This window comes from Hemitrygon akajei, chromosome 8, assembly GCF_048418815.1.
Source record: "Hemitrygon akajei chromosome 8, sHemAka1.3, whole genome shotgun sequence".
Taxonomy (NCBI): domain Eukaryota; kingdom Metazoa; phylum Chordata; class Chondrichthyes; order Myliobatiformes; family Dasyatidae; genus Hemitrygon; species Hemitrygon akajei.
This window is the reverse complement of record NC_133131.1, coordinates 179,400,561-179,426,471: the sequence shown is the minus strand read 5'-3', so window position 1 is coordinate 179,426,471 and position 25,911 is coordinate 179,400,561. Positions and strand designations below refer to the sequence as shown.

Here is a 25,911-nt window from a genome sequence, read left to right as displayed (position 1 = left end):
AATTTCTTTTTCCAGAGTGGTGATTCTGTGGAATCCGATGCAATAGACGTGTCTGGAGGCAAGTCATTGGGTGTATTCAAGGCAGATGTGTATAGATTCTTGTTTGGTTAGGGCATGAAAGGGTACTTGAAGAATGCAGAAGATTGTGGCTGAGAAGGAAAAGTGGATCAGCCGTGATGAAATGACAGTGCAGTTACTGGGCCAAATGGCCTGATTCTGCTACTTATGTTATGGTCTTCGGTCATACTGTTACAGGGCCAGTGCTCAGGGTTCAAGACCCACTGCTGTCTGTCAGGAGTTTATTTGACTGCATCACTCTCCTCTGCAAACACGAGGAAATCTGCAGATGCTGGAAATTCAAACAGCAACACAGACTGGGAGACCGTTTCGCTGAACACCTATGCTCGGTCTGCCAGAGAAAGCAGGATCTCCCAGTGGCCACACATTTTAATTCCACATCCCATTCCTATTCTGATATGTCTATCCATGGCCTCCTCTACTGTCAAAATGAATCCAAATTCAGGTTGGAGGAACAACACCTTATATACCGGCTGGGTAGCCTCCAACCTGATGGCATGAACATTGACTTTTCTAACTTCCGTTAATGCCCCTCCTCCCCATCTTACCCCATCCCTGACATATTTAGTTGTTTGCCTGTTCTCCATCTCCCTCTGGTGCCCCCCCCCCCCCCCCCACCTTCTCCCGAGGCCTCCCGTCCCATGATCCTTTCCCTTCTCCAGCTCTGTATCATTTTCACCAATCACCTTTCCAGCTCTTAGCTTCATCCCACCCCCTCCGGTCTACTCCTATCATTTCGCATTTCCCCCTCCCCCACTACTTTCAAATCTCTTGCTACCTTTCCTTTCAGTTAGTCCTGACGAAGGGTCTTCGCCTGAAGCATCGACAGTGCTTCTCCCTATAGATGCTGCCTGGCCTGCTGCGTTCCACCAGCATTTTGTGTGTGTGGTTGTTTCACTCTCCTCTGCTCTGCTTTCTCACATGTATCAAAGACTAAAAGACATAGGAACGTAATTAGGCCATTTGGCCCATCGAGATTGTCATTCAATCATATCTGATTTATTATTCCCCCTCAATCCCAGTTTACTCCCTTCTGCCCGTGGCCTCTGATGGCCTGGCTCATGAAGAGCCTGTCAGCCTCTGCTATAAATATACCAAATGATTGGGCCTCCACAGCTGTCTTTGTCAATGAATTCCATGAGCCCAGTACCCTCTAACTGCGGAAATTCCTCCTCAGCTATCAGGAGACACAGGTTCGTAGGTTAATTGCTCACAGTGCTGTAACTGTTGGGTCTGAGGGCCTGTTACCGTGCGATGTCCCTGAAATAAAACACAGGCCCACTCAGATTGCCTCCTCACAGCTGAGATTCTGATCCACTGGGACGGGCACAGACCGGGTCTCAGGCTTGCCTCTTACTTCCCGCTCCATTGATAATTTGGGCAAGAGACTGAGCGGCTGATTGCAAGGAAGAGGCAGCTGGCAAGGTATGTAGGGCTGTGGGCAATGTGAAGCCCCAGAATAGCTCGGAGCGAGTCCATCAGAAAGCTGCTCTGACCAAATGTCCGTGTTATTTGTGTGGGTTTTTCATTTGTCAGAGTGTGACTGGGAGTGTCGAACCTTGCTGTGCAGGGTTACAGACTGTTGCATACACAGTGCGGGGTTATCGTCCGTCCCTACTCTGTCTGGGGTTACGGACCGTCCCTACGCTGTCCGGGATTACGGACCGTCCCTACGCTGTCCAGGGATACGGACCGTCCCTACGCTGTCCAGGGTTACGGACCGTCCCTACGCTGTCCGGGGTTTACGGACCGTCCCTACTCTGTCCGGAGTTACCGACCGTCCCTACGCTGTCCGAGGTTATGGACCGTCCCTACGTTGTCCGAGGTTACGGACCGTCCCTACACTGTCCGGGGTTACGGACCGTCCCCACTCTGTCCGGGGTTACCGACCGTCCCCACGCTGTCCGGGGTTACGGACCGTCACTACGCTGTCCGGGGTTATGGACCGTCCCTACGCTGTCCGGGGTTACGGACCGTCCCTACTCTGTCCGGAGTTACGGACCGTCCCTACTCTGTCCGGAGTTACCGACCGTCCCTACGCTGTCCGAGGTTACGGACCGTCCCTACGCTGTCCGGGGTTACGGACCGTCCCTACGCTGTCCGGGGTTACGGACCGTCCCTACTCTGTCCGGGGTTACGGACCGTCCCTACGCTGTCCGGGGTTACGGACCGTCCCTACTCTGTCCGGGGTTACGGACCGTCCCTACGCTGTCCGGGGTTACGGACCGTCCCTACGCTGTCCGGGGTTACGGACCGTCCCTACTCTGTCCGGGGTTACGGACCGTCCCTACGCTGTCCGGGGTTACGGACCGTCCCTACTCTGTCCGGGGTTACGGACCGTCCCTACGCTGTCCGGGGTTACGGACCGTCCCTACTCTGTCCGGGGTTACGGACCGTCCCTACTCTGTCCGGATTTACCGACCGTCTCTAGGCTGTGCAGGGTTGCAGACCGTCCCTATGCTGTGTGAGGTTTAACCCACAAGATGAATCTAACCCTTCCCTTCCACTGAGCCCTTCATTTTTCTGTCATCCTTGCATCTATCCTAGATTCTCTTAAATGTCCCTAATGTATCTGCTTCTACCAACATCCCTGTTTCCACACTCTGTAAAGAACTTCTCTCTGGCATTCTCCCTGTAATTTTTCCAATCTCCTTAAAATCCACCATTTCTGCTCTGAAAAATGCTCTCTGGCTGGCCACTCGATCTATGCCTCTTAGTGCCTTGTACACCTCTATCAAGTTGTCTCTCCTTTTCATTTGACCCAGTGAGCCCTCGCTCACTCAACCTTTCCTCGTAAGACATGCTGTCTAATCCAGACAGCATCCTGGGTCAATCTCCACTGCACCTCTGCACCCTCACCAGAGTCTCCATGTCCTTCCTATAATGAGGTAACCAAAACTGAACGTGATGCTGGAAATGAGATCTAACCGGAGTTTTATCAAGCTGCAACATTACCCCTCGGCTCTTGAACTCAAACTCCCGACAACTGAAAGCCAACAGCACACAAGCCATCTTCACTACTTTGTAGGATGGTGGTTTTGTGAATGTATCTCAGAGTGCCATTGCCTTCCACATCTTATAGACGAGTCCAACCAGGCACGTGTCTCAGTGGTTGTGTACCTGCTGCCCACTTGTAGAGGGGTCTGCTCCAATCACTGGGACAACCTCTCTGCCCTCCCTTATCATTGTAGCCTATCTTCTTCCCAGAGACTGCCACGGGGTTCTGTCTCTATGTATCAACCCTCCGTGTGCTCATTCCCTCCCTCCCTCCTGCTGTCCTCTGCCATCCACATCCCCTCCTTCCATCCTTCCCTCCTCCTGATTGTTGTCCTCTGTCATCTCCCTGCTCTGTGTTCATGTCACCATCCCAACCCTCCCTGTCCACATTCCCACCCTCCCTCCTGATTGTTGTCCTCTGTCATCTCCCTGCTCTGTGTTCATGTCACCATCTAACCCCTCCATGTCCACACTTCTTCCCTCCCTTCCTGCATCCTCCCGATTGCTGTCCTCTCCCTTCTCCCTGCTCTGTGTGTGTGGCTGTCACAGTCTCCCCTCAATGTCTATGTTCCTTCCCTCCCTCACTGCCCTCCTCCCGATTACCATCCTCTGCCATCTCCCTGCACTGTGTGTGTGTCAACATCTCACACCTTCGTGTCCACGTTCCCTCCTCCCAGTTGCTGTCCACTGCTCTGTTTCTTTAACTGTCTTAGCCCTCCTTGAACGCACTCCCTCCCTCCCTCTTCCCAATTGCTGTCCGATTCAATCTCCCTGTTCTGCGCTGGTGTCACCCTCTCACCCCTCCATGTCTGCATTCACTCCTCCCGATTGCTGTCCTCTGCCATCTCCCTGCTCTGTGTGGCTGTTGTTCTGGTGTTGTGTAAAATTATAATCATTAAATTCCTGGTTTTGTGGCACACTTGGAGTATTGTGTTCCATTCTGGCTGCCTCATTATAGGAAGCATGTGGAAACTTTAGAGAGAGTGCAGAGGAAATTTACCAGGATGCTGCCTGGATGAGAGAGCATGTCTTGTGAGGAAAGGTTGAGTGAGCGTGTGCATTTGTCTTTGGAGTGAAGGAGGATTAGAGGTGTACCAGATAATAAGAGGCATAGATCGAGTCGACAGCCGGAGACTTTTTCCCAGGGTGGAAATGGCTAATATGAGGGTGTGTAATCTTGAGGTGATTGAGGGGAAGTATAGGGGAAATGTCAGAGGTAAATTCTTTCCATGGAAAGCAGTGGGTGCGTGGAATGCCCTGCCAGTCGTGATGGCAGAAGCAGATTATTTATTTATTGAGCATTACAGCTCAGAGTAAACACTTCTGGCCCACTGAGGTACATTAGGGGCATTTAAGAGATGCTCAGATGGACATGTGGATGATAGAAAAATGGAGAGTATGTGGGAAGGAAGCATTAGATTGATTTTGGATCAAGTTGTAAGTTCGGCACAATATCGTGGGCTGTAGGGCCTGTACATACGTAGTGCAAAAGATGAATAAGAATGTACCATCCACATGCCTCTTCAGTTATACTTTGTACCTGCCCTATCCTCTAGCCCTGTCAGCTCCGTTGAATGTTGTGGGCATGCTATGTTGGCACCGGAATGTGTGCCCGCTGCATTCCTTTACTGTGTGTTGGCTGTTGATGCAAACTCCCCATTGCACTGTATATTTCAATATCCATCTGATAAGTAATCAGAATCAGGTTCAAGATAACTGGCATGTCTCTTCAAGTTTGTTGTTCTGTGGCACCTGTACAAAGCAATAGATATCAATAAAAATATATATCTCTAAGGGAAGTATATTGGAAATTAAATAAATAGTGCAAAGAGAGAGCAGAAAAAACATTGAAATAGTGTTTGTGGGTGTATCATCCATTCAGAAATCTGGTGCTGATCAGTTCAAATAAATCTGACTATGTTCCATACACCCATCATCCTCTGTGTGAGATATTGGCCATTGATTTTCTTTTAAATCTTTCCACTCTTCCACAGGTGTGGGGCAAGATGCAACCTCCATGTGTCAGCAGACATGCCTGTCCCCCATTGCCCTACTCCTAGTACCTGCTCTGGGATAGTTTACAAGTAGGATAGATAAAGGGGATGCAGTGGATGTTGTATATTTGGACTTTCAGAAGCCCTTTGACAAGGTGCCACACATGGGGCTGCTTACCAAATTAAGAGCCCATGGTACTACAGGAAAGTTACTAACGTGGTTAGAGCATTGGCTGATTGGTTGGAGGCAGTGAGTGGAAATAAAAGGATCCTCCTCTGGTTGGCTGCCAGTGACTAGTGGTGTTCCGCAGGCGTCGGTATTGGGACCACTGCTTTTTATACTGTAAGTAAATGATTTAGATGATGGAATAGATGGCTTTGTTGCCAAGTTTTCAGATGATATGAAGATTGGTGGCAAGGCAGGTATGTTGAGCAGATAGGTAGGATGCAGAAAGACAGGTTAGGAGAAAGGGCAAGAAAGTGGCAAATGAAATACAATGTTGGAAAATGCATGGTCATTTACTTTGGTAGTAGAAATAAATGTTTGGACTACTTTGTAAACGGGGAGAAAATCCAAAAATATGAGATGCAAAGAGAGTTGGGAGTCCTTGTGTTAAGAGTTAAGGGGCAAAAGTTTAGGGGTAACATGAGGGGGAACTTCTTTTCTCAGAGAGTGGTAGCTGTGTGGAACAAGCTTCCAGTGGAAGTGGTAGAGGCAGGTTCAATTTTGTCATGTAAAAAAAAATTGGATAGGTATATGGACAGGAAAGGAATGGAGGGTTATGGTCTGAGTGCAGGTCAGTGGGACTAGGTGAGAGTAAGCGTTCGGCACAGACTAGAAGGGCCGAGATGGCCTGTTTCCGTGCTGTAATTGTTATATGGTTGTGCAGAACACCATGAAGGTTAATTTGCAAGGTTGAGTCGGTAGTGAGGAAGAGGTCTTTTCAAGAGGTCTAGAATACAAGAGCAAAAATATAATGTTGAGGCTTTATAAGGCACTGGTGAGGCCTCACCTTCAGTATTGTGAACAGTTTGGGCCCCTCATCTTAGAAAAGATGTGCTGGTATTGGAGAGGGCCGAGAGGAGGTTCACAAGGATGATTCCAGGAATAAAAGGGATATCATACGAGAAACATTTGATGGCTCTGAGTCTGTACTCGCTGGAATTCAGAAGGCTGACGGGGATCTCATTGAAACCTTTGAAATGCTGAAAGACCTAGAGAGAGTAGATGTGGAACGGATGTTCCCCATGGTGGGAGAGTCTAGGACAAGAGGGCACAGTCTCAGGATAGAGGAGCACCCTTTCAAAATAGATGCAGAGAAATTTCTTAAGGTCTTATGGATACATTGGGGGTGGGAGAAGAGTGGGTGCTGTTCAAAGTAAATTTATTATCAGAGTACATGTATGTCTATCAGAGACCATAAGGCTGTAAGATATAGGGACAGAATTAGGCCATCTGGCCCATCGAGTCTGCTCCGCCATTCAGTCACGGCTGATCCTTTTTTTCTCTTCTCCTCCTCAACCTCATTTCCCGGCCTTCTCCCCGTAACCTTTGATGCCATGTCCAATCAAGAACCTATCAATCTCTGCCTTAAATACACCCAATGACCTGGCCTCCACAGCTGCACGTGGCAACAAATTCACCACCCTTTGGCTAAGCAAATTTCTCCGCATCAGTATACCGTGACTCCCTGCTCTGTGGTGTGGGTGTGAGTGTGAACTGTCAGTGCCATCACTGCTATGTTTCTGGTTGGTAGGGAGCTGAGGGAAATGCCTCGGGGAGTAATGGGGGGGGGGGGCAAAGGGACTGAGAACAGGAATCGTTAGATGCTGGAGTAAATTTCAACGTCTAAAGGACATGTGAACAGTTGCTTAGATAGTAAAGGTGGAGGGGGAAACGGGAGTTGGACGAGGAACCTGCTGTACAGTTGTGGGATTCTGCCAGACCACTGGTGTGTGTAAGTGGGCACAAGAAGAGATCTAACCCAATCCGCACTCCTCGACAGTGTCAGTGGACAGCCGTGACCCAGTGTGGAGGTGCAGAAGCATTCCATTCATTGAGGGAAGGTGGTGAGCAACAGGGAGGGGACATGTTGAGGGAAGAGGTGATGGACAGGGAGAAGAGGAAGGGTGAGGGGAGGGGTTGAGGGAGGTCGGTGGATGCGGTGGAAAAGAAGGTCAGGGTTGGGAGTGGTGAAAGGGCAAAGGAGAAGGGTGGAGCTGGGCAGTGAAGTTCCCAGCTCCACCACTAACTGACCGGTCGGTCACTGTTCTTGTGTTTCTCAGACTAGCTCCAGCAGCAACTCAGTGTCTAGTAGCAGTGTCCCACCAGAGTTTGGCAGCTCACCCTCTGTCCCACCGGTAAGTTCAAGTTTAATTGTTGTTGAACCATACATGAATAGAGCCAAACAAAACAATATTCCTCCGGGGCCAACAGTCACACACAGCCTAAGGCACATGTAGCACATATAAGATAACAAGGACATGTAAGATATCACACAAAAAATATATAGTCTAAGACCCTGAGAGCATGAAGTTTGCAGTTGACCACAATCGAGCTCCATAATGTCGCTCCGTACAGTGAGCACAGCATGTCCAGGGAGGTGAGGGGACAGTGTCTGGGGGGGGAGTACGTACGGGTGTGTGCCATGTCAGGTGAAGGAAGGGGACGGTGAGAGTGCGCACACACAGTTGGGAAGTTGTTTCCTGGGTTACAGATGAGGTTTGCATGAGGAGGGAGAATTCTGCCCTACAACTTTTCCAGTCTTGTTAATTTTCTGGGGGACGGAGGAACGGAAGAGGGATCGCACAATATTTGGAGGCAATGTCTAGCAAATGCACTGCCTACACTGAGGGTGGGTGAACAGTACAGGGAGCACATAAACACAGGATGTCCCCACCTCCTCTGGTCCCTGGGTGGCAGAGGGGTTTGTGTGTGGACGGGAGAATTCTGCTCTACAACTCCACCTTGTTCATGGTCTGCTTTTTCTCTCTTTCTCTTCCTGCATTGTGCTTTTCTCCTCTTGCTGACTGTGTGATCCTCTACCTCTCCATCCCTCATGGCCCTCCCTCTCTGTCCCCACTCTATGTTTGTTCTGTATCTCTCTCTCCATTTATCTATCTATCTATCTATCTCTAAATCTCCAACTCTCTCTCTCTCTCTCTCCCACCCTACCCTCCCCTCCCCACCAATTTTTTCCCCTTCTCTCCTCTTCCATGCCTCCCCCATTGCCCTCGGCAGCCGACAAAGCCAGGAGTCATTCATCCAGTGTCCCGGGTCAGATCTGCCCTTGGTCCAGTTGATGGGAGGAACAGTCCAAACCCATTTCAGACCATGGAGGAGCAGGCAGCACCACGGGATGCTGTAAGTGTTTCCACATCCCCTCCATCACAAAGAGCCATGTGCCATCAGCCTTCACCAGCTTATCTCCCTGTGTCACCAACTTCAGGGAGCTGTGTCCCCCCTACCCATCAGTCTCTCTGTTCTACAACATTCCATTTACTGTGCCAGTCCTCGCCTGCTCCAGCGGCCCAAAACACACTGCACAGTGCTGAGTTCAATGCCCACTTGTCCAGTCGAACTGTATCCTGTTGTGACCTCAGGGAACCATTTTCGCTCTTGAACACACCATGAATACTGGTGTCATCCAAAAACTTCAGGTTTATTGTCATCTGACAGATATACAATCAAACAAAACAATGTTCCTCAAGACTGCAGAACATCCAAAACATGTATCACACACAGCAAAAATTTTACTACAGGTAATTTAATAAAATATAATTCAAAGTGCATGCAGTGCACTGCACAGGTAAATGGTAAAAAGCTCTTGCCTTGTCTGGCAGTCCTAGTCCTGATGCTCATGTACCTTCTTCCTGATGGTAGTGAGTCAAAGAGATTGTAGGATGGCAGGAAGGGATTCTGAGCAACGCTTTGAGCCCTTCATCTGTGACTCTGCTGTTAAATGTCACAGATCGGGGTACCACCTTATCACGTCACCTACATTTTCATCCAAACTGTTAACCTGTAACAAACAACAGTCTATACAACCACGACCGATCCCTGAACATTTCACTGGTCACGGGTCTCCAACCTCCTCAACAAACACCGATCCCTGAGCATTTCACTGGTCACGGGTCTCCAACCTCCTCAACAAACACCGATCCCTGAGCATTTCACTGGTCACGGTCCCCAAACTGTTCAACAAACACCAATCCCTGAGCATTTCACTGGTCACGGGTCTCCAACCACCTCAACAAACACCGATCCCTGAGCATTTCACTGGTCACGGGTCCCCAAACTGTTCAACAAACACAGATCCCTGAGCATTTCACTGGTCACGGGTCCCCAAACTGTTCAACAAACACCGATCCCTGAGCATTTCACTGGTCACGGGTCTCCAACCTCCTCAACAAACACCGATCCCTGAGCATTTCACTGGTCACGGGTCTCCAACCTCCTCAACAAACACCGATCCCTGAGCATTTCACTGGTCACGGGTCCCCAAACTGTTCAACAAACACCGATCCCTGAGCATTTCACTGGTCACGGGTCCCCAAACTGTTCAACAAACACCGATCCCTGAACATTTCACTGGTCACGGGTCCCCAAACTGTTCAACAAACACCGATCCCCGAGCATTTCACTGGTCACGGTCCCCAAACTGTTCAACAAACACCGATGCCTGAACATTTCAATCGTCACGGGTCCGCAAACTGTTCAACAAACACCGATCACTGAACATTTCACTGGTCACGGGTCCCCAAGCTGTTCAATAAACACCGATCCCTGAACATTTCACTGGTCACGGGTCCCCAAACTGTTCAACAAACACCGATCCCTGAACATTTCACTGGTCACGGGTCCCCAAACTGTTCAATAAACACCGATCCCTGAGCATTTCACTGGTCACGGGTCTTAAACTGTTCAACAAACACCGATCCCTGAACATTTCACTGGTCACGGATCCCCAAACTGTTCAACAAACGCCAATCCCTGAGCATTTCACTGGTCACGGGTCTCAAACTGTTCAACAAACACCGATCCCTGAACATTTCACTGGTCACGGGTCCCCAAACTGTTCAATAAACACCAATCCCTGAACATTTCACTGGTCACGGGTCTCAAACTGTTCAACAAACACCGATCCCTGAGCATTTCACTGGTCATTGGTCCCCAAACTGTTCAACAAACACCGATCCCTGAGCATTTCACTGGTCACGGGTCCCCAAACTGTTCAACAAACACCGATCCCCGAGCATTTCACTGGTCACGGGTCTCCAACCTCCTCAACAAACACCGATCCCTGAGCAATTCACTGGTCACGGTCCCCAAACTGTTCAACAAACACCGATCCCTGAGCATTTCACTGGTCACGGGTCTCCAACCTCCTCAACAAACACCGATCCCTGAGCATTTCACTGGTCACGGGTCTCCAACCTCCTCAACAAACACCGATCCCTGAGCATTTCACAGGTCACGGTCCCCAAACTGTTCAACAAACACCGATCCCTGAGCATTTCACTGGTCACGGGTCTCCAACCACCTCAACAAACACCGATCCCTGAGCATTTCACTGGTCACGGGTCCCCAAACTGTTCAACAAACACCGATCCCTGAGCATTTCACTGGTCACGGGCCCCAAACTGTTCAACAAACACCGATCCCTGAGCATTTCACTGGTCACGGATCCCCAAACTGTTCAACAAACACCGATCCCTGTACATTTCACTGGTCACGGGTCTCCAACCTCCTCAACAAACACTGATCCCTGAGCATTTCACTGGTCACGGGTCCCCAAACTGTTCAACAAACACCGATCCCTGAGCATTTCACTGGTCACGGGTCTCAAACTGTTCAACAGACATCGATCCCTGAACATTTCACTGGTCACGGGTCCCCAAACTGTTCAACAAACACCGATCCCTGAACATTTCACTGGTCACGGGTCCCCAAACTGTTCAACAAACACCGATCCCCGAGCATTTCACTGGACACGGTCCCCAAACTGTTCAACAAACACCGATCCCTGAACATTTCACTGGTCACGGGTCCGCAAACTGTTCAACAAACACCGATCACTGAACATTTCACTGGTCACGGGTCCCCAAGCTGTTCAATAAACACCGATCCCTGAACATTTCACTGGTCACGGGTCCCCAAACTGTTCAACAAACACCGATCCCTGAACATTTCACTTGTCACGGGTCCCCAAACTGTTCAATAAACACCGATCCCTGAGCATTGCACTGGTCACGGGTCTTAAACTGTTCAACAAACACCGATCCCTGAACATTTCACTGGTCACGGGTCTCCAACCTCCTCAACAAATGCCGATCCCTGAACATTTCACTGGTCACGGGTCCCGAAACTGTTCAACAAACGCCGATCCCTGAACATTTCTCTGGTCACGGGTCCCCAAACTGTTCAACAAACACCGATCCCTGAGCATTTCACTGGTCACGGGTCTCCAAACTGTTCAACAAACACCGATCCCTGAACATTTCACTGGTCACGGGTCCCGAAACTGTTCAACTAACGCCGATCCCTGAACATTTCACTGGTCACGGGTCTCAAACTGTTCAACAAACACCGATCCCTGAGCATTTCACTGGTCACGGTCCATAAACTGTTCAACAAACACCGATCCCTGAGCATTTCACTGGTCACGGGTCTTAAACTGTTCAACAAACATCGATCCCTGAACATTTCACTGGTCACGGGTCCCCAAACTGTTCAACAAACACCGATCCCTGAACATTTCACTGGTCACGGGTCCCCAAACTGTTCAACAAACACCGATCCCCGAGCATTTCACTGGACACGGTCCCCAAACTGTTCAACAAACACCGATCCCTGAGCATTTCACTGGTCACGTGTCTTAAACTGTTCAACAAACACCGATCCCTGAACATTTCACCGGTCACGGGTCCCCAAGCTGTTCAATAAACACCGATCCCTGAGCATTTCACTGGTCACGGGTCTCAAACTGTTCAACAAACACTGATCCCTGAACATTTCACTGGTCACGGGTCCCCAAACTGTTCAACAAACGCCGATCCCTGAGCATTTCACTGGTCACGGGTCTCAAACTGTTCAACAAACACCGATCCCTGAACATTTCACTGGTCGCGGGTCCCCAAACTGTTCAACAAACACCGATCCCTGAACATTTCACTGGTCTCGGGTCCCTAAACTGTTCAACAAACACCGATCCCTGAACATTTCACTGGTCGCGGGTCCCCAAACTGTTCAACAAACACCGATCCCTGCGCATTTCACTGGTCGCGGGTCCCCAAACTGTTCAACAAACACCGATCCCTGAGCATTTCACTGGTCACGGGCCCCAAGCTGTTCAACAAAAACCGATCCCTGAGCATTTCTCTGGTCACGGGTCCCCAAACTGTTCAACAAACAGCGATCCCTGAGCATTTCACTGGTCACGGGTCCCGAAACTGTTCAACAAATGCCGATCCCTGAACATTTCTCTGGTCACGGGTCTCCAAACTGTTCAACAAACACCGATCCCTGAGCATTTCACTGGTCACGGGTCTCCAACCTCCTCAACAAACACCGATCCCTGAGCATTTCACTGGTCACGGGTCTTAAACTGTTCAACAAACACCGATCCCTGAACATTTCACTGGTCACGAGTCCCCAAACTGTTCAACAAACACCGATCCCTGAACATTTAACTGGTCACGGGTCTCCAACCTCCTCAACAAATGCCGATCCCTGAACATTTCACTGGTCACGGGTCCCCAAACTGTTCAACAAACACCGATCCCTGAACATTTCACTGGTCACGGGTCCCCAAACTGTTCAACAAACACCAATCCCTGAACATTTCACTGGTCACGGGTCCACAAACTGTTCAACAAACACCGATCCCTGAGCATTTCACTGGTCGCGGGTCCCCAAACTGTTCAACAAACACCGATCCCTGAGCATTTCACTGGTCACGGGTCCCCAAACTGTTCAACAAACACCGATCCCTGAGCATTTCACTGGTCACGGGTCCCCAAACTGTTCAACAAACACCGATCCCTGAACATTTCACTGGTCACGGGTCCCCAAACTGTTCAACAAACACCGATCCCCGAGCATTTCACTGGTCACGGGTCTCCAACCACCTCAACAAACACCGATCCCTGAGCATTTCACTGGTCACGGGTCTCCAACCACCTCAACAAACACCGATCCCTGAGCATTTCACTGGTCACGGGTCTTAAACTGTTCAACAAACACCGATCCCTGAACATTTCACCGGTCACGGGTCCCCAAGCTGTTCAATAAACACCGATCCCTGAGCATTTCACTGGTCACGGGTCTCAAACTGTTCAACAAACACTGATCCCTGAACATTTCACTGGTCACGGGTCCCCAAACTGTTCAACAAACGCCGATCCCTGAGCATTTCACTGGTCACGGGTCTCAAACTGTTCAACAAACACCGATCCCTGAACATTTCACTGGTCGCGGGTCCCCAAACTGTTCAACAAACACCGATCCCTGAACATTTCACTGGTCTCGGGTCCCTAAACTGTTCAACAAACACCGATCCCTGCGCATTTCACTGGTCACGGGTCCCCAAACTGTTCAACAAACACCGATCCCTGCGCATTTCACTGGTCGCGGGTCCCCAAACTGTTCAACAAACACCGATCCCTGAGCATTTCACTGGTCACGGGCCCCAAGCTGTTCAACAAAAACCGATCCCTGAGCATTTCTCTGGTCACGGGTCCCCAAACTGTTCAACAAACAGCGATCCCTGAGCATTTCACTGGTCACGGGTCCCGAAACTGTTCAACAAATGCCGATCCCTGAACATTTCTCTGGTCACGGGTCTCCAAACTGTTCAACAAACACCGATCCCTGAGCATTTCACTGGTCACGGGTCTCCAACCTCCTCAACAAACACCGATCCCTGAGCATTTCACTGGTCACGGGTCTCCAACCTCCTCAACAAACACCGATCCCTGAACATTTCTCTGGTCACGGGTCCCCAAACTGTTCAACAAACACCGATCCCTGAGCATTTCACTGGTCACGGGTCTCCAAACTGTTCAACAAACACCGATCCCTGAACATTTCACTGGTCACGGGTCCCGAAACTGTTCAACTAACGCCGATCCCTGAACATTTCACTGGTCACGGGTCTCAAACTGTTCAACAAACACCGATCCCTGAGCATTTCACTGGTCACGGTCCATAAACTGTTCAACAAACACCGATCCCTGAGCATTTCACTGGTCACGGGTCTCAAACTGTTCAACAAACACCGATCCCTGAACATTTCACTGGTCACGGGTCCCCAAACTGTTCAATAAACACCAATCCCTGAACATTTCACTGGTCACGGGTCTCAAACTGTTCAACAAACACCGATCCCTGAGCATTTCACTGGTCATTGGTCCCCAAACTGTTCAACAAACACCGATCCCTGAGCATTTCACTGGTCACGGGTCCCCAAACTGTTCAACAAACACCGATCCCCGAGCATTTCACTGGTCACGGGTCTCCAACCTCCTCAACAAACACCGATCCCTGAGCAATTCACTGGTCACGGTCCCCAAACTGTTCAACAAGCACCGATCCCTGAGCATTTCACTGGTCACGGGTCTCCAACCTCCTCAACAAACACCGATCCCTGAGCATTTCACTGGTCACGGGTCTCCAACCTCCTCAACAAACACCGATCCCTGAGCATTTCACAGGTCACGGTCCCCAAACTGTTCAACAAACACCGATCCCTGAGCATTTCACTGGTCACGGGTCTCCAACCACCTCAACAAACACCGATCCCTGAGCATTTCACTGGTCACGGGTCCCCAAACTGTTCAACAAACACCGATCCCTGAGCATTTCACTGGTCACGGGCCCCAAACTGTTCAACAAACACCGATCCCTGAGCATTTCACTGGTCACGGATCCCCAAACTGTTCAACAAACACCGATCCCTGTACATTTCACTGGTCACGGGTCTCCAAACACCTCAACAAACACTGATCCCTGAGCATTTCACTGGTCACGGGTCCCCAAACTGTTCAACAAACACCGATCCCTGAGCATTTCACTGGTCACGGGTCTCAAACTGTTCAACAGACATCGATCCCTGAACATTTCACTGGTCACGGGTCCCCAAACTGTTCAACAAACACCGATCCCTGAACATTTCACTGGTCACGGGTCCCCAAACTGTTCAACAAACACCGATCCCCGAGCATTTCACTGGACACGGTCCCCAAACTGTTCAACAAACACCGATCCCTGAACATTTCACTGGTCACGGGTCCGCAAACTGTTCAACAAACACCGATCACTGAACATTTCACTGGTCACGGGTCCCCAAGCTGTTCAATAAACACCGATCCCTGAACATTTCACTGGTCACGGGTCCCCAAACTGTTCAACAAACACCGATCCCTGAACATTTCACTTGTCACGGGTCCCCAAACTGTTCAATAAACACCGATCCCTGAGCATTTCACTGGTCACGGGTCTTAAACTGTTCAACAAACACCGATCCCTGAACATTTCACTGGTCACGGGTCCCCAAACTGTTCAACAAACGCCAATCCCTGAGCATTTCACTGGTCACGGGTCCCGAAACTGTTCAACAAACGCCGATCCCTGAACATTTCTCTGGTCACGGGTCCCCAAACTGTTCAACAAACACCGATCCCTGAGCATTTCACTGGTCACGGGTCTCCAAACTGTTCAACAAACACCGATCCCTGAACATTTCACTGGTCACGGGTCCCGAAACTGTTCAACTAACGCCGATCCCTGAACATTTCACTGGTCACGGGTCTCAAACTGTTCAACAAACACCGATCCCTGAGCATTTCACTGGTCACGGTCCATAAACTGTTCAACAAACACCGATCCCTGAGCATTTCACTGGTCACGGGTCTTAAACTGTTCAACAAACACCGATCCCTGAACATTTCACTGGTCACGAGTCCCCAAACTGTTCAACAAACACCGATCCCTGAACATTTAACTGGTCACGGGTCTCCAACCTCCTCAACAAATGCCGATCCCTGAACATTTCACTGGTCACGGGTCCCGAAACTGTTCAACAAACGCCGATCCCTGAACATTTCTCTGGTCACGGGTCCCCAAACTGTTCAACAAACACCGATCCCTGAGCATTTCACTGGTCACGGGTCTCCAAACTGTTCAACAAACACCGATCCCTGAACATTTCACTGGTCACGGGTCCCGAAACTGTTCAACTAACGCCGATCCCTGAACATTTCACTGGTCACGGGTCTCAAACTGTTCAACAAACACCGATCCCTGAGCATTTCACTGGTCACGGTCCATAAACTGTTCAACAAACACCGATCCCTGAGCATTTCACTGGTCACGGGTCTTAAACTGTTCAACAAACATCGATCCCTGAACATTTCACTGGTCACGGGTCCCCAAACTGTTCAACAAACACCGATCCCTGAACATTTCACTGGTCACGGGTCCCCAAACTGTTCAACAAACATCGATCCCCGAGCATTTCACTGGACACGGTCCCCAAACTGTTCAACAAACACCGATCCCTGAACATTTCACTGGTCACGGGTCCGCAAACTGTTCAACAAACACCGATCACTGAACATTTCACTGGTCACGGGTCCCCAAGCTGTTCAATAAACACCGATCCCTGAACATTTCACTGGTCACGGGTCCCCAAACTGTTCAACAAACACCGATCCCTGAACATTTCACTTGTCACGGGTCCCCAAACTGTTCAATAAACACCGATCCCTGAGCATTTCACTGGTCACGGGTCTTAAACTGTTCAACAAACACCGATCCCTGAACATTTCACTGGTCACGGGTCCCCAAATTGTTCAACAAACGCCAATCCCTGAGCATTTCACTGGTCACGGGTCCCGAAACTGTTCAACAAACGCCGATCCCTGAACATTTCTCTGGTCACGGGTCCCCAAACTGTTCAACAAACACCGATCCCTGAGCATTTCACTGGTCACGGGTCTCCAAACTGTTCAACAAACACCGATCCCTGAACATTTCACTGGTCACGGGTCCCGAAACTGTTCAACTAACGCCGATCCCTGAACATTTCACTGGTCACGGGTCCCCAAACTGTTCAACAAACACCGATCCCTGAACATTTCACTTGTCACGGGTCCCCAAACTGTTCAATAAACACCGATCCCTGAGCATTTCACTGGTCACGGGTCTTAAACTGTTCAACAAACACCGATCCCTGAACATTTCACTGGTCACGGGTCTCCAACCTCCTCAACAAATGCCGATCCCTGAACATTTCACTGGTCACGGGTCCCGAAACTGTTCAACAAACGCCGATCCCTGAACATTTCTTTGGTCACGGGTCCCCAAACTGTTCAACAAACACCGATCCCTGAGCATTTCACTGGTCACGGGTCTCCAAACTGTTCAACAAACACCGATCCCTGAACATTTCACTGGTCACGGGTCCCGAAACTGTTCAACTAACGCCGATCCCTGAACATTTCACTGGTCACGGGTCCCGAAACTGTTCAACTAACGCCGATCCCTGAACATTTCACTGGTCACGGGTCTCAAACTGTTCAACAAACACCGATCCCTGAGCATTTCACTGGTCACGGTCCATAAACTGTTCAACAAACACCGATCCCTGAGCATTTCACTGGTCACGGGTCTTAAACTGTTCAACAAACATCGATCCCTGAACATTTCACTGGTCACGGGTCCCCAAACTGTTCAACAAACACCGATCCCTGAACATTTCACTGGTCACGGGTCCCCAAACTGTTCAACAAACACCGATCCCCGAGCATTTCACTGGACACGGTCCCCAAACTGTTCAACAAACACCGATCCCTGAGCATTTCACTGGTCACGGGTCTTAAACTGTTCAACAAACACCGATCCCTGAACATTTCACCGGTCACGGGTCCCCAAGCTGTTCAATAAACACCGATCCCTGAGCATTTCACTGGTCACGGGTCTCAAACTGTTCAACAAACACCGATCCCTGAGCATTTCACTGGTCACGGGCCCCAAGCTGTTCAACAAAAACCGATCCCTGAGCATTTCTCTGGTCACGGGTCCCCAAACTGTTCAACAAACAGCGATCCCTGAGCATTTCACTGGTCACGGGTCCCGAAACTGTTCAACAAATGCCAATCCCTGAACATTTCTCTGGTCACGGGTCTCCAAACTGTTCAACAAACACCGATCCCTGAGCATTTCACTGGTCACGGGTCTCCAACCTCCTCAACAAACACCGATCCCTGAGCATTTCACTGGTCACGGGTCTTAAACTGTTCAACAAACACCGATCCCTGAACATTTCACTGGTCACGAGTCCCCAAACTGTTCAACAAACACCGATCCCTGAACATTTAACTGGTCACGGGTCTCCAACCTCCTCAACAAATGCCGATCCCTGAACATTTCACTGGTCACGGGTCCCCAAACTGTTCAACAAACACCGATCCCTGAACATTTCACTGGTCACGGGTCCCCAAACTGTTCAACAAACACCAATCCCTGAACATTTCACTGGTCACGGGTCCACAAACTGTTCAACAAACACCGATCCCTGAGCATTTCACTGGTCGCGGGTCCCCAAACTGTTCAACAAACACCGATCCCTGAGCATTTCACTGGTCACGGGTCCCCAAACTGTTCAACAAACACCGATCCCTGAGCATTTCACTGGTCACGGGTCCCCAAACTGTTCAACAAACACCGATCCCTGAACATTTCACTGGTCACGGGTCCCCAAACTGTTCAACAAACACCAATCCCTGAACATTTCACTGGTCACGGGTCCACAAACTGTTCAACAAACACCGATCCCTGAGCATTTCACTGGTCACGGGTCTCCAACCACCTCAACAAACACCGATCCCTGAGCATTTCACTGGTCACGGGTCTCCAACCACCTCAACAAACACCGATCCCTGAGCATTTCACTGGTCACGGGTCTTAAACTGTTCAACAAACACCGATCCCTGAACATTTCACCGGTCACGGGTCCCCAAGCTGTTCAATAAACACCGATCCCTGAGCATTTCACTGGTCACGGGTCTCAAACTGTTCAACAAACACTGATCCCTGAACATTTCACTGGTCACGGGTCCCCAAACTGTTCAACAAACGCCGATCCCTGAGCATTTCACTGGTCACGGGTCTCAAACTGTTCAACAAACACCGATCCCTGAACATTTCACTGGTCGCGGGTCCCCAAACTGTTCAACAAACACCGATCCCTGAACATTTCACTGGTCTCGGGTCCCTAAACTGTTCAACAAACACCGATCCCTGCGCATTTCACTGGTCGCGGGTCCCCAAACTGTTCAACAAACACCGATCCCTGCGCATTTCACTGGTCGCGGGTCCCCAAACTGTTCAACAAACACCGATCCCTGAGCATTTCACTGGTCACGGGCCCCAAGCTGTTCAACAAAAACCGATCCCTGAGCATTTCTCTGGTCACGGGTCCCCAAACTGTTCAACAAACAGCGATCCCTGAGCATTTCACTGGTCACGGGTCCCGAAACTGTTCAACAAATGCCGATCCCTGAACATTTCTCTGGTCACGGGTCTCCAAACTGTTCAACAAACACCGATCCCTGAGCATTTCACTGGTCACGGGTCTCCAACCTCCTCAACAAACACCGATCCCTGAGCATTTCACTGGTCACGGGTCTCCAACCTCCTCAACAAACACCGATCCCTGAACATTTCTCTGGTCACGGGTCCCCAAACTGTTCAACAAACACCGATCCCTGCGCATTTCACTGGTCGCGGGTCCCCAAACTGTTCAACAAACACCGATCCCTGCGCATTTCACTGGTCGCGGGTCCCCAAACTGTTCAACAAACACCGATCCCTGAGCATTTCACTGGTCACGGGCCCCAAGCTGTTCAACAAAAACCGATCCCTGAGCATTTCTCTGGTCACGGGTCCCCAAACTGTTCAACAAACAGCGATCCCTGAGCATTTCACTGGTCACGGGTCCCGAAACTGTTCAACAAATGCCGATCCCTGAACATTTCTCTGGTCACGGGTCTCCAAACTGTTCAACAAACACCGATCCCTGAGCATTTCACTGGTCACGGGTCTCCAACCTCCTCAACAAACACCGATCCCTGAGCATTTCACTGGTCACGGGTCTTAAACTGTTCAACAAACACCGATCCCTGAACATTTCTCTGGTCACGGGTCCCCAAACTGTTCAACAAACACCGATCCCTGAGCATTTCACTGGTCACGGGTCTCCAAACTGTTCAACAAACACCGATCCCTGAACATTTCACTGGTCACGGGTCCCGAAACTGTTCAACTAACGCCGATCCCTGAACATTTCACTGGTCACGGGTCCCCAAACTGTTCAACAAACACCGATCCCTGAACATTTCACTTGTCACGGGTCCCCAAACTGTTCAATAAACACCGATCCCTGAGCATTTCACTGGTCACGGGTCTTAAACTGTTCAACAAACACCGATCCCTGAACATTTCACTGGTCACGGGTCTCCAACCTCCTCAACAAATGCCGATCCCTGAACATTTCACTGGTCACGGGTCCCGAAACTGTTCAACAAACGCCGATCCCTGAACATTTCTTTGGTCACGGGTCCCCAAACTGTTCAACAAACACCGATCCCTGAGCATTTCACTGGTCACGGGTCTCCAAACTGTTCAACAAACACCGATCCCTGAACATTTCACTGGTCACGGGTCCCGAAACTGTTCAACTAACGCCGATCCCTGAACATTTCACTGGTCACGGGTCCCGAAACTGTTCAACTAACGCCGATCCCTGAACATTTCACTGGTCACGGGTCTCAAACTGTTCAACAAACACCGATCCCTGAGCATTTCACTGGTCACGGTCCATAAACTGTTCAACAAACACCGATCCCTGAGCATTTCACTGGTCACGGGTCTTAAACTGTTCAACAAACATCGATCCCTGAACATTTCACTGGTCACGGGTCCCCAAACTGTTCAACAAACACCGATCCCTGAACATTTCACTGGTCACGGGTCCCCAAACTGTTCAACAAACACCGATCCCCGAGCATTTCACTGGACACGGTCCCCAAACTGTTCAACAAACACCGATCCCTGAGCATTTCACTGGTCACGGGTCTTAAACTGTTCAACAAACACCGATCCCTGAACATTTCACCGGTCACGGGTCCCCAAGCTGTTCAATAAACACCGATCCCTGAGCATTTCACTGGTCACGGGTCTCAAACTGTTCAACAAACACCGATCCCTGAGCATTTCACTGGTCACGGGCCCCAAGCTGTTCAACAAAAACCGATCCCTGAGCATTTCTCTGGTCACGGGTCCCCAAACTGTTCAACAAACAGCGATCCCTGAGCATTTCACTGGTCACGGGTCCCGAAACTGTTCAACAAATGCCAATCCCTGAACATTTCTCTGGTCACGGGTCTCCAAACTGTTCAACAAACACCGATCCCTGAGCATTTCACTGGTCACGGGTCTCCAACCTCCTCAACAAACACCGATCCCTGAGCATTTCACTGGTCACGGGTCTTAAACTGTTCAACAAACACCGATCCCTGAACATTTCACTGGTCACGAGTCCCCAAACTGTTCAACAAACACCGATCCCTGAACATTTAACTGGTCACGGGTCTCCAACCTCCTCAACAAATGCCGATCCCTGAACATTTCACTGGTCACGGGTCCCCAAACTGTTCAACAAACACCGATCCCTGAACATTTCACTGGTCACGGGTCCCCAAACTGTTCAACAAACACCAATCCCTGAACATTTCACTGGTCACGGGTCCACAAACTGTTCAACAAACACCGATCCCTGAGCATTTCACTGGTCGCGGGTCCCCAAACTGTTCAACAAACACCGATCCCTGAGCATTTCACTGGTCACGGGTCCCCAAACTGTTCAACAAACACCGATCCCTGAGCATTTCACTGGTCACGGGTCCCCAAACTGTTCAACAAACACCGATCCCTGAACATTTCACTGGTCACGGGTCCCCAAACTGTTCAACAAACACCAATCCCTGAACATTTCACTGGTCACGGGTCCACAAACTGTTCAACAAACACCGATCCCTGAGCATTTCACTGGTCACGGGTCTCCAACCACCTCAACAAACACCGATCCCTGAGCATTTCACTGGTCACGGGTCTCCAACCACCTCAACAAACACCGATCCCTGAGCATTTCACTGGTCACGGGTCTTAAACTGTTCAACAAACACCGATCCCTGAACATTTCACCGGTCACGGGTCCCCAAGCTGTTCAATAAACACCGATCCCTGAGCATTTCACTGGTCACGGGTCTCAAACTGTTCAACAAACACTGATCCCTGAACATTTCACTGGTCACGGGTCCCCAAACTGTTCAACAAACGCCGATCCCTGAGCATTTCACTGGTCACGGGTCTCAAACTGTTCAACAAACACCGATCCCTGAACATTTCACTGGTCGCGGGTCCCCAAACTGTTCAACAAACACCGATCCCTGAACATTTCACTGGTCTCGGGTCCCTAAACTGTTCAACAAACACCGATCCCTGCGCATTTCACTGGTCGCGGGTCCCCAAACTGTTCAACAAACACCGATCCCTGCGCATTTCACTGGTCGCGGGTCCCCAAACTGTTCAACAAACACCGATCCCTGAGCATTTCACTGGTCACGGGCCCCAAGCTGTTCAACAAAAACCGATCCCTGAGCATTTCTCTGGTCACGGGTCCCCAAACTGTTCAACAAACAGCGATCCCTGAGCATTTCACTGGTCACGGGTCCCGAAACTGTTCAACAAATGCCGATCCCTGAACATTTCTCTGGTCACGGGTCTCCAAACTGTTCAACAAACACCGATCCCTGAGCATTTCACTGGTCACGGGTCTCCAACCTCCTCAACAAACACCGATCCCTGAGCATTTCACTGGTCACGGGTCTCCAACCTCCTCAACAAACACCGATCCCTGAACATTTCTCTGGTCACGGGTCCCCAAACTGTTCAACAAACACCGATCCCTGCGCATTTCACTGGTCGCGGGTCCCCAAACTGTTCAACAAACACCGATCCCTGCGCATTTCACTGGTCGCGGGTCCCCAAACTGTTCAACAAACACCGATCCCTGAGCATTTCACTGGTCACGGGCCCCAAGCTGTTCAACAAAAACCGATCCCTGAGCATTTCTCTGGTCACGGGTCCCCAAACTGTTCAACAAACAGCGATCCCTGAGCATTTCACTGGTCACGGGTCCCGAAACTGTTCAACAAATGCCGATCCCTGAACATTTCTCTGGTCACGGGTCTCCAAACTGTTCAACAAACACCGATCCCTGAGCATTTCACTGGTCACGGGTCTCCAACCTCCTCAACAAACACCGATCCCTGAGCATTTCACTGGTCACGGGTCTCCAACCTCCTCAACAAACACCGATCCCTGAACATTTCTCTGGTCACGGGTCCCCAAACTGTTCAACAAACACCGATCCCTGAGCATTTCACTGGTCACGGGTCTCCAAACTGTTCAACAAACACCGATCCCTGAACATTTCACTGGTCACGGGTCCCGAAACTGTTCAACTAACGCCGATCCCTGAACATTTCACTGGTCACGGGTCTCAAACTGTTCAACAAACACCGATCCCTGAGCATTTCACTGGTCACGGTCCATAAACTGTTCAACAAACACCGATCCCTGAGCATTTCACTGGTCACGGGTCTCAAACTGTTCAACAAACACCGATCCCTGAACATTTCACTGGTCACGGGTCCCCAAACTGTTCAATAAACACCAATCCCTGAACATTTCACTGGTCACGGGTCTCAAACTGTTCAACAAACACCGATCCCTGAGCATTTCACTGGTCGCGGGTCCCCAAACTGTTCAACAAACACCGATCCCCGAGCATTTCACTGGTCACGGGTCTCCAACCTCCTCAACAAACACCGATCCCTGAGCAATTCACTGGTCACGGTCCCCAAACTGTTCAACAAGCACCGATCCCTGAGCATTTCACTGGTCACGGGTCCCCAAACTGTTCAACAAACGCCGATCCCTGAGCATTTCACTGGTCACGGGTCCCCAAACTGTTCAACAAACACCAATCCCTGAGCATTTCACTGGTCACGGATCCCCAAACTGTTCAACAAACACCGATCCCCGAGCATTTCACTGGTCACGGGTCTCCAACCTCCTCAACAAACACCGATCCCTGAGCAATTCACTGGTCACGGTCCCCAAACTGTTCAACAAGCACCGATCCCTGAGCATTTCACTGGTCACGGGTCTCCAACCTCCTCAACAAACACCGATCCCTGAGCATTTCACTGGTCACGGGTCTCCAACCTCCTCAACAAACACCGATCCCTGAGCATTTCACAGGTCACGGTCCCCAAACTGTTCAACAAACACCGATCCCTGAGCATTTCACTGGTCACGGGTCTCCAACCACCTCAACAAACACCGATCCCTGAGCATTTCACTGGTCACGGGTCCCCAAACTGTTCAACAAACACCGATCCCTGCGCATTTCACTGGTCACGGGTCTCCAACCACCTCAACAAACACCGATCCCTGAGCATTTCACTGGTCACGGGCCCCAAACTGTTCAACAAACACCGATCCCTGAGCATTTCACTGGTCACGGATCCCCAAACTGTTCAACAAACACCGATCCCTGTACATTTCACTGGTCACGGGTCTCCAACCTCCTCAACAAACACTGATCCCTGAGCATTTCACTGGTCACGGGTCCCCAAACTGTTAAACATACACCGATCCCTGAGCATTTCACTGGTCACGGGTCTCAAACTGTTCAACAGACATCGATCCCTGAACATTTCACTGGTCACGGGTCCCCAAACTGTTCAACAAACACCGATCCCTGAACATTTCACTGGTCACGGGTCCCCAAACTGTTCAACAAACACCGATCCCCGAGCATTTCACTGGACACGGTCCCCAAACTGTTCAACAAACACCGATCCCTGAACATTTCACTGGTCACGGGTCCGCAAACTGTTCAACAAACACCGATCACTGAACATTTCACTGGTCACGGGTCCCCAAGCTGTTCAATAAACACCGATCCCTGAACATTTCACTGGTCACGGGTCCCCAAACTGTTCAACAAACACCGATCCCTGAACATTTCACTTGTCACGGGTCCCCAAACTGTTCAATAAACACCGATCCCTGAGCATTTCACTGGTCACGGGTCTTAAACTGTTCAACAAACACCGATCCCTGAACATTTCACTGGTCACGGGTCCCCAAACTGTTCAACAAACGCCAATCCCTGAGCATTTCACTGGTCACGGGTCCCGAAACTGTTCAACAAACGCCGATCCCTGAACATTTCTCTGGTCACGGGTCCCCAAACTGTTCAACAAACACCGATCCCTGAGCATTTCACTGGTCACGGGTCTCCAAACTGTTCAACAAACACCGATCCCTGAACATTTCACTGGTCACGGGTCCCGAAACTGTTCAACTAACGCCGATCCCTGAACATTTCACTGGTCACGGGTCTCAAACTGTTCAACAAACACCGATCCCTGAGCATTTCACTGGTCACGGTCCATAAACTGTTCAACAAACACCGATCCCTGAGCATTTCACTGGTCACGGGTCTTAAACTGTTCAACAAACACCGATCCCTGAACATTTCACTGGTCACGAGTCCCCAAACTGTTCAACAAACACCGATCCCTGAACATTTAACTGGTCACGGGTCTCCAACCTCCTCAACAAATGCCGATCCCTGAACATTTCACTGGTCACGGGTCCCGAAACTGTTCAACAAACGCCGATCCCTGAACATTTCTCTGGTCA

General features: G+C 50.1%; 1 protein-coding gene across 13 annotated transcripts in view; it reads left to right on the top strand.

Annotated features, from left to right (window-relative positions):
- The window catches only part of scrib (scribble planar cell polarity protein), a 346,569-nt gene that overhangs the window by 246,285 nt on the left and 74,373 nt on the right, over positions 1–25,911 (top strand). For 11 of the 13 annotated variants that reach the window (XM_073055225.1, XM_073055218.1, XM_073055217.1 and 8 more), the window contains 2 exons: positions 7,356–7,430; positions 8,311–8,433. In XM_073055225.1, coding sequence (XP_072911326.1) covers positions 7,356–7,430; positions 8,311–8,433 — 198 coding nt within the window. The remainder of the gene's footprint in view (positions 1–7,355; positions 7,431–8,310; positions 8,434–25,911) is intronic. The other 2 variants (XM_073055227.1, XM_073055222.1) reach the window with 1 other exon arrangement.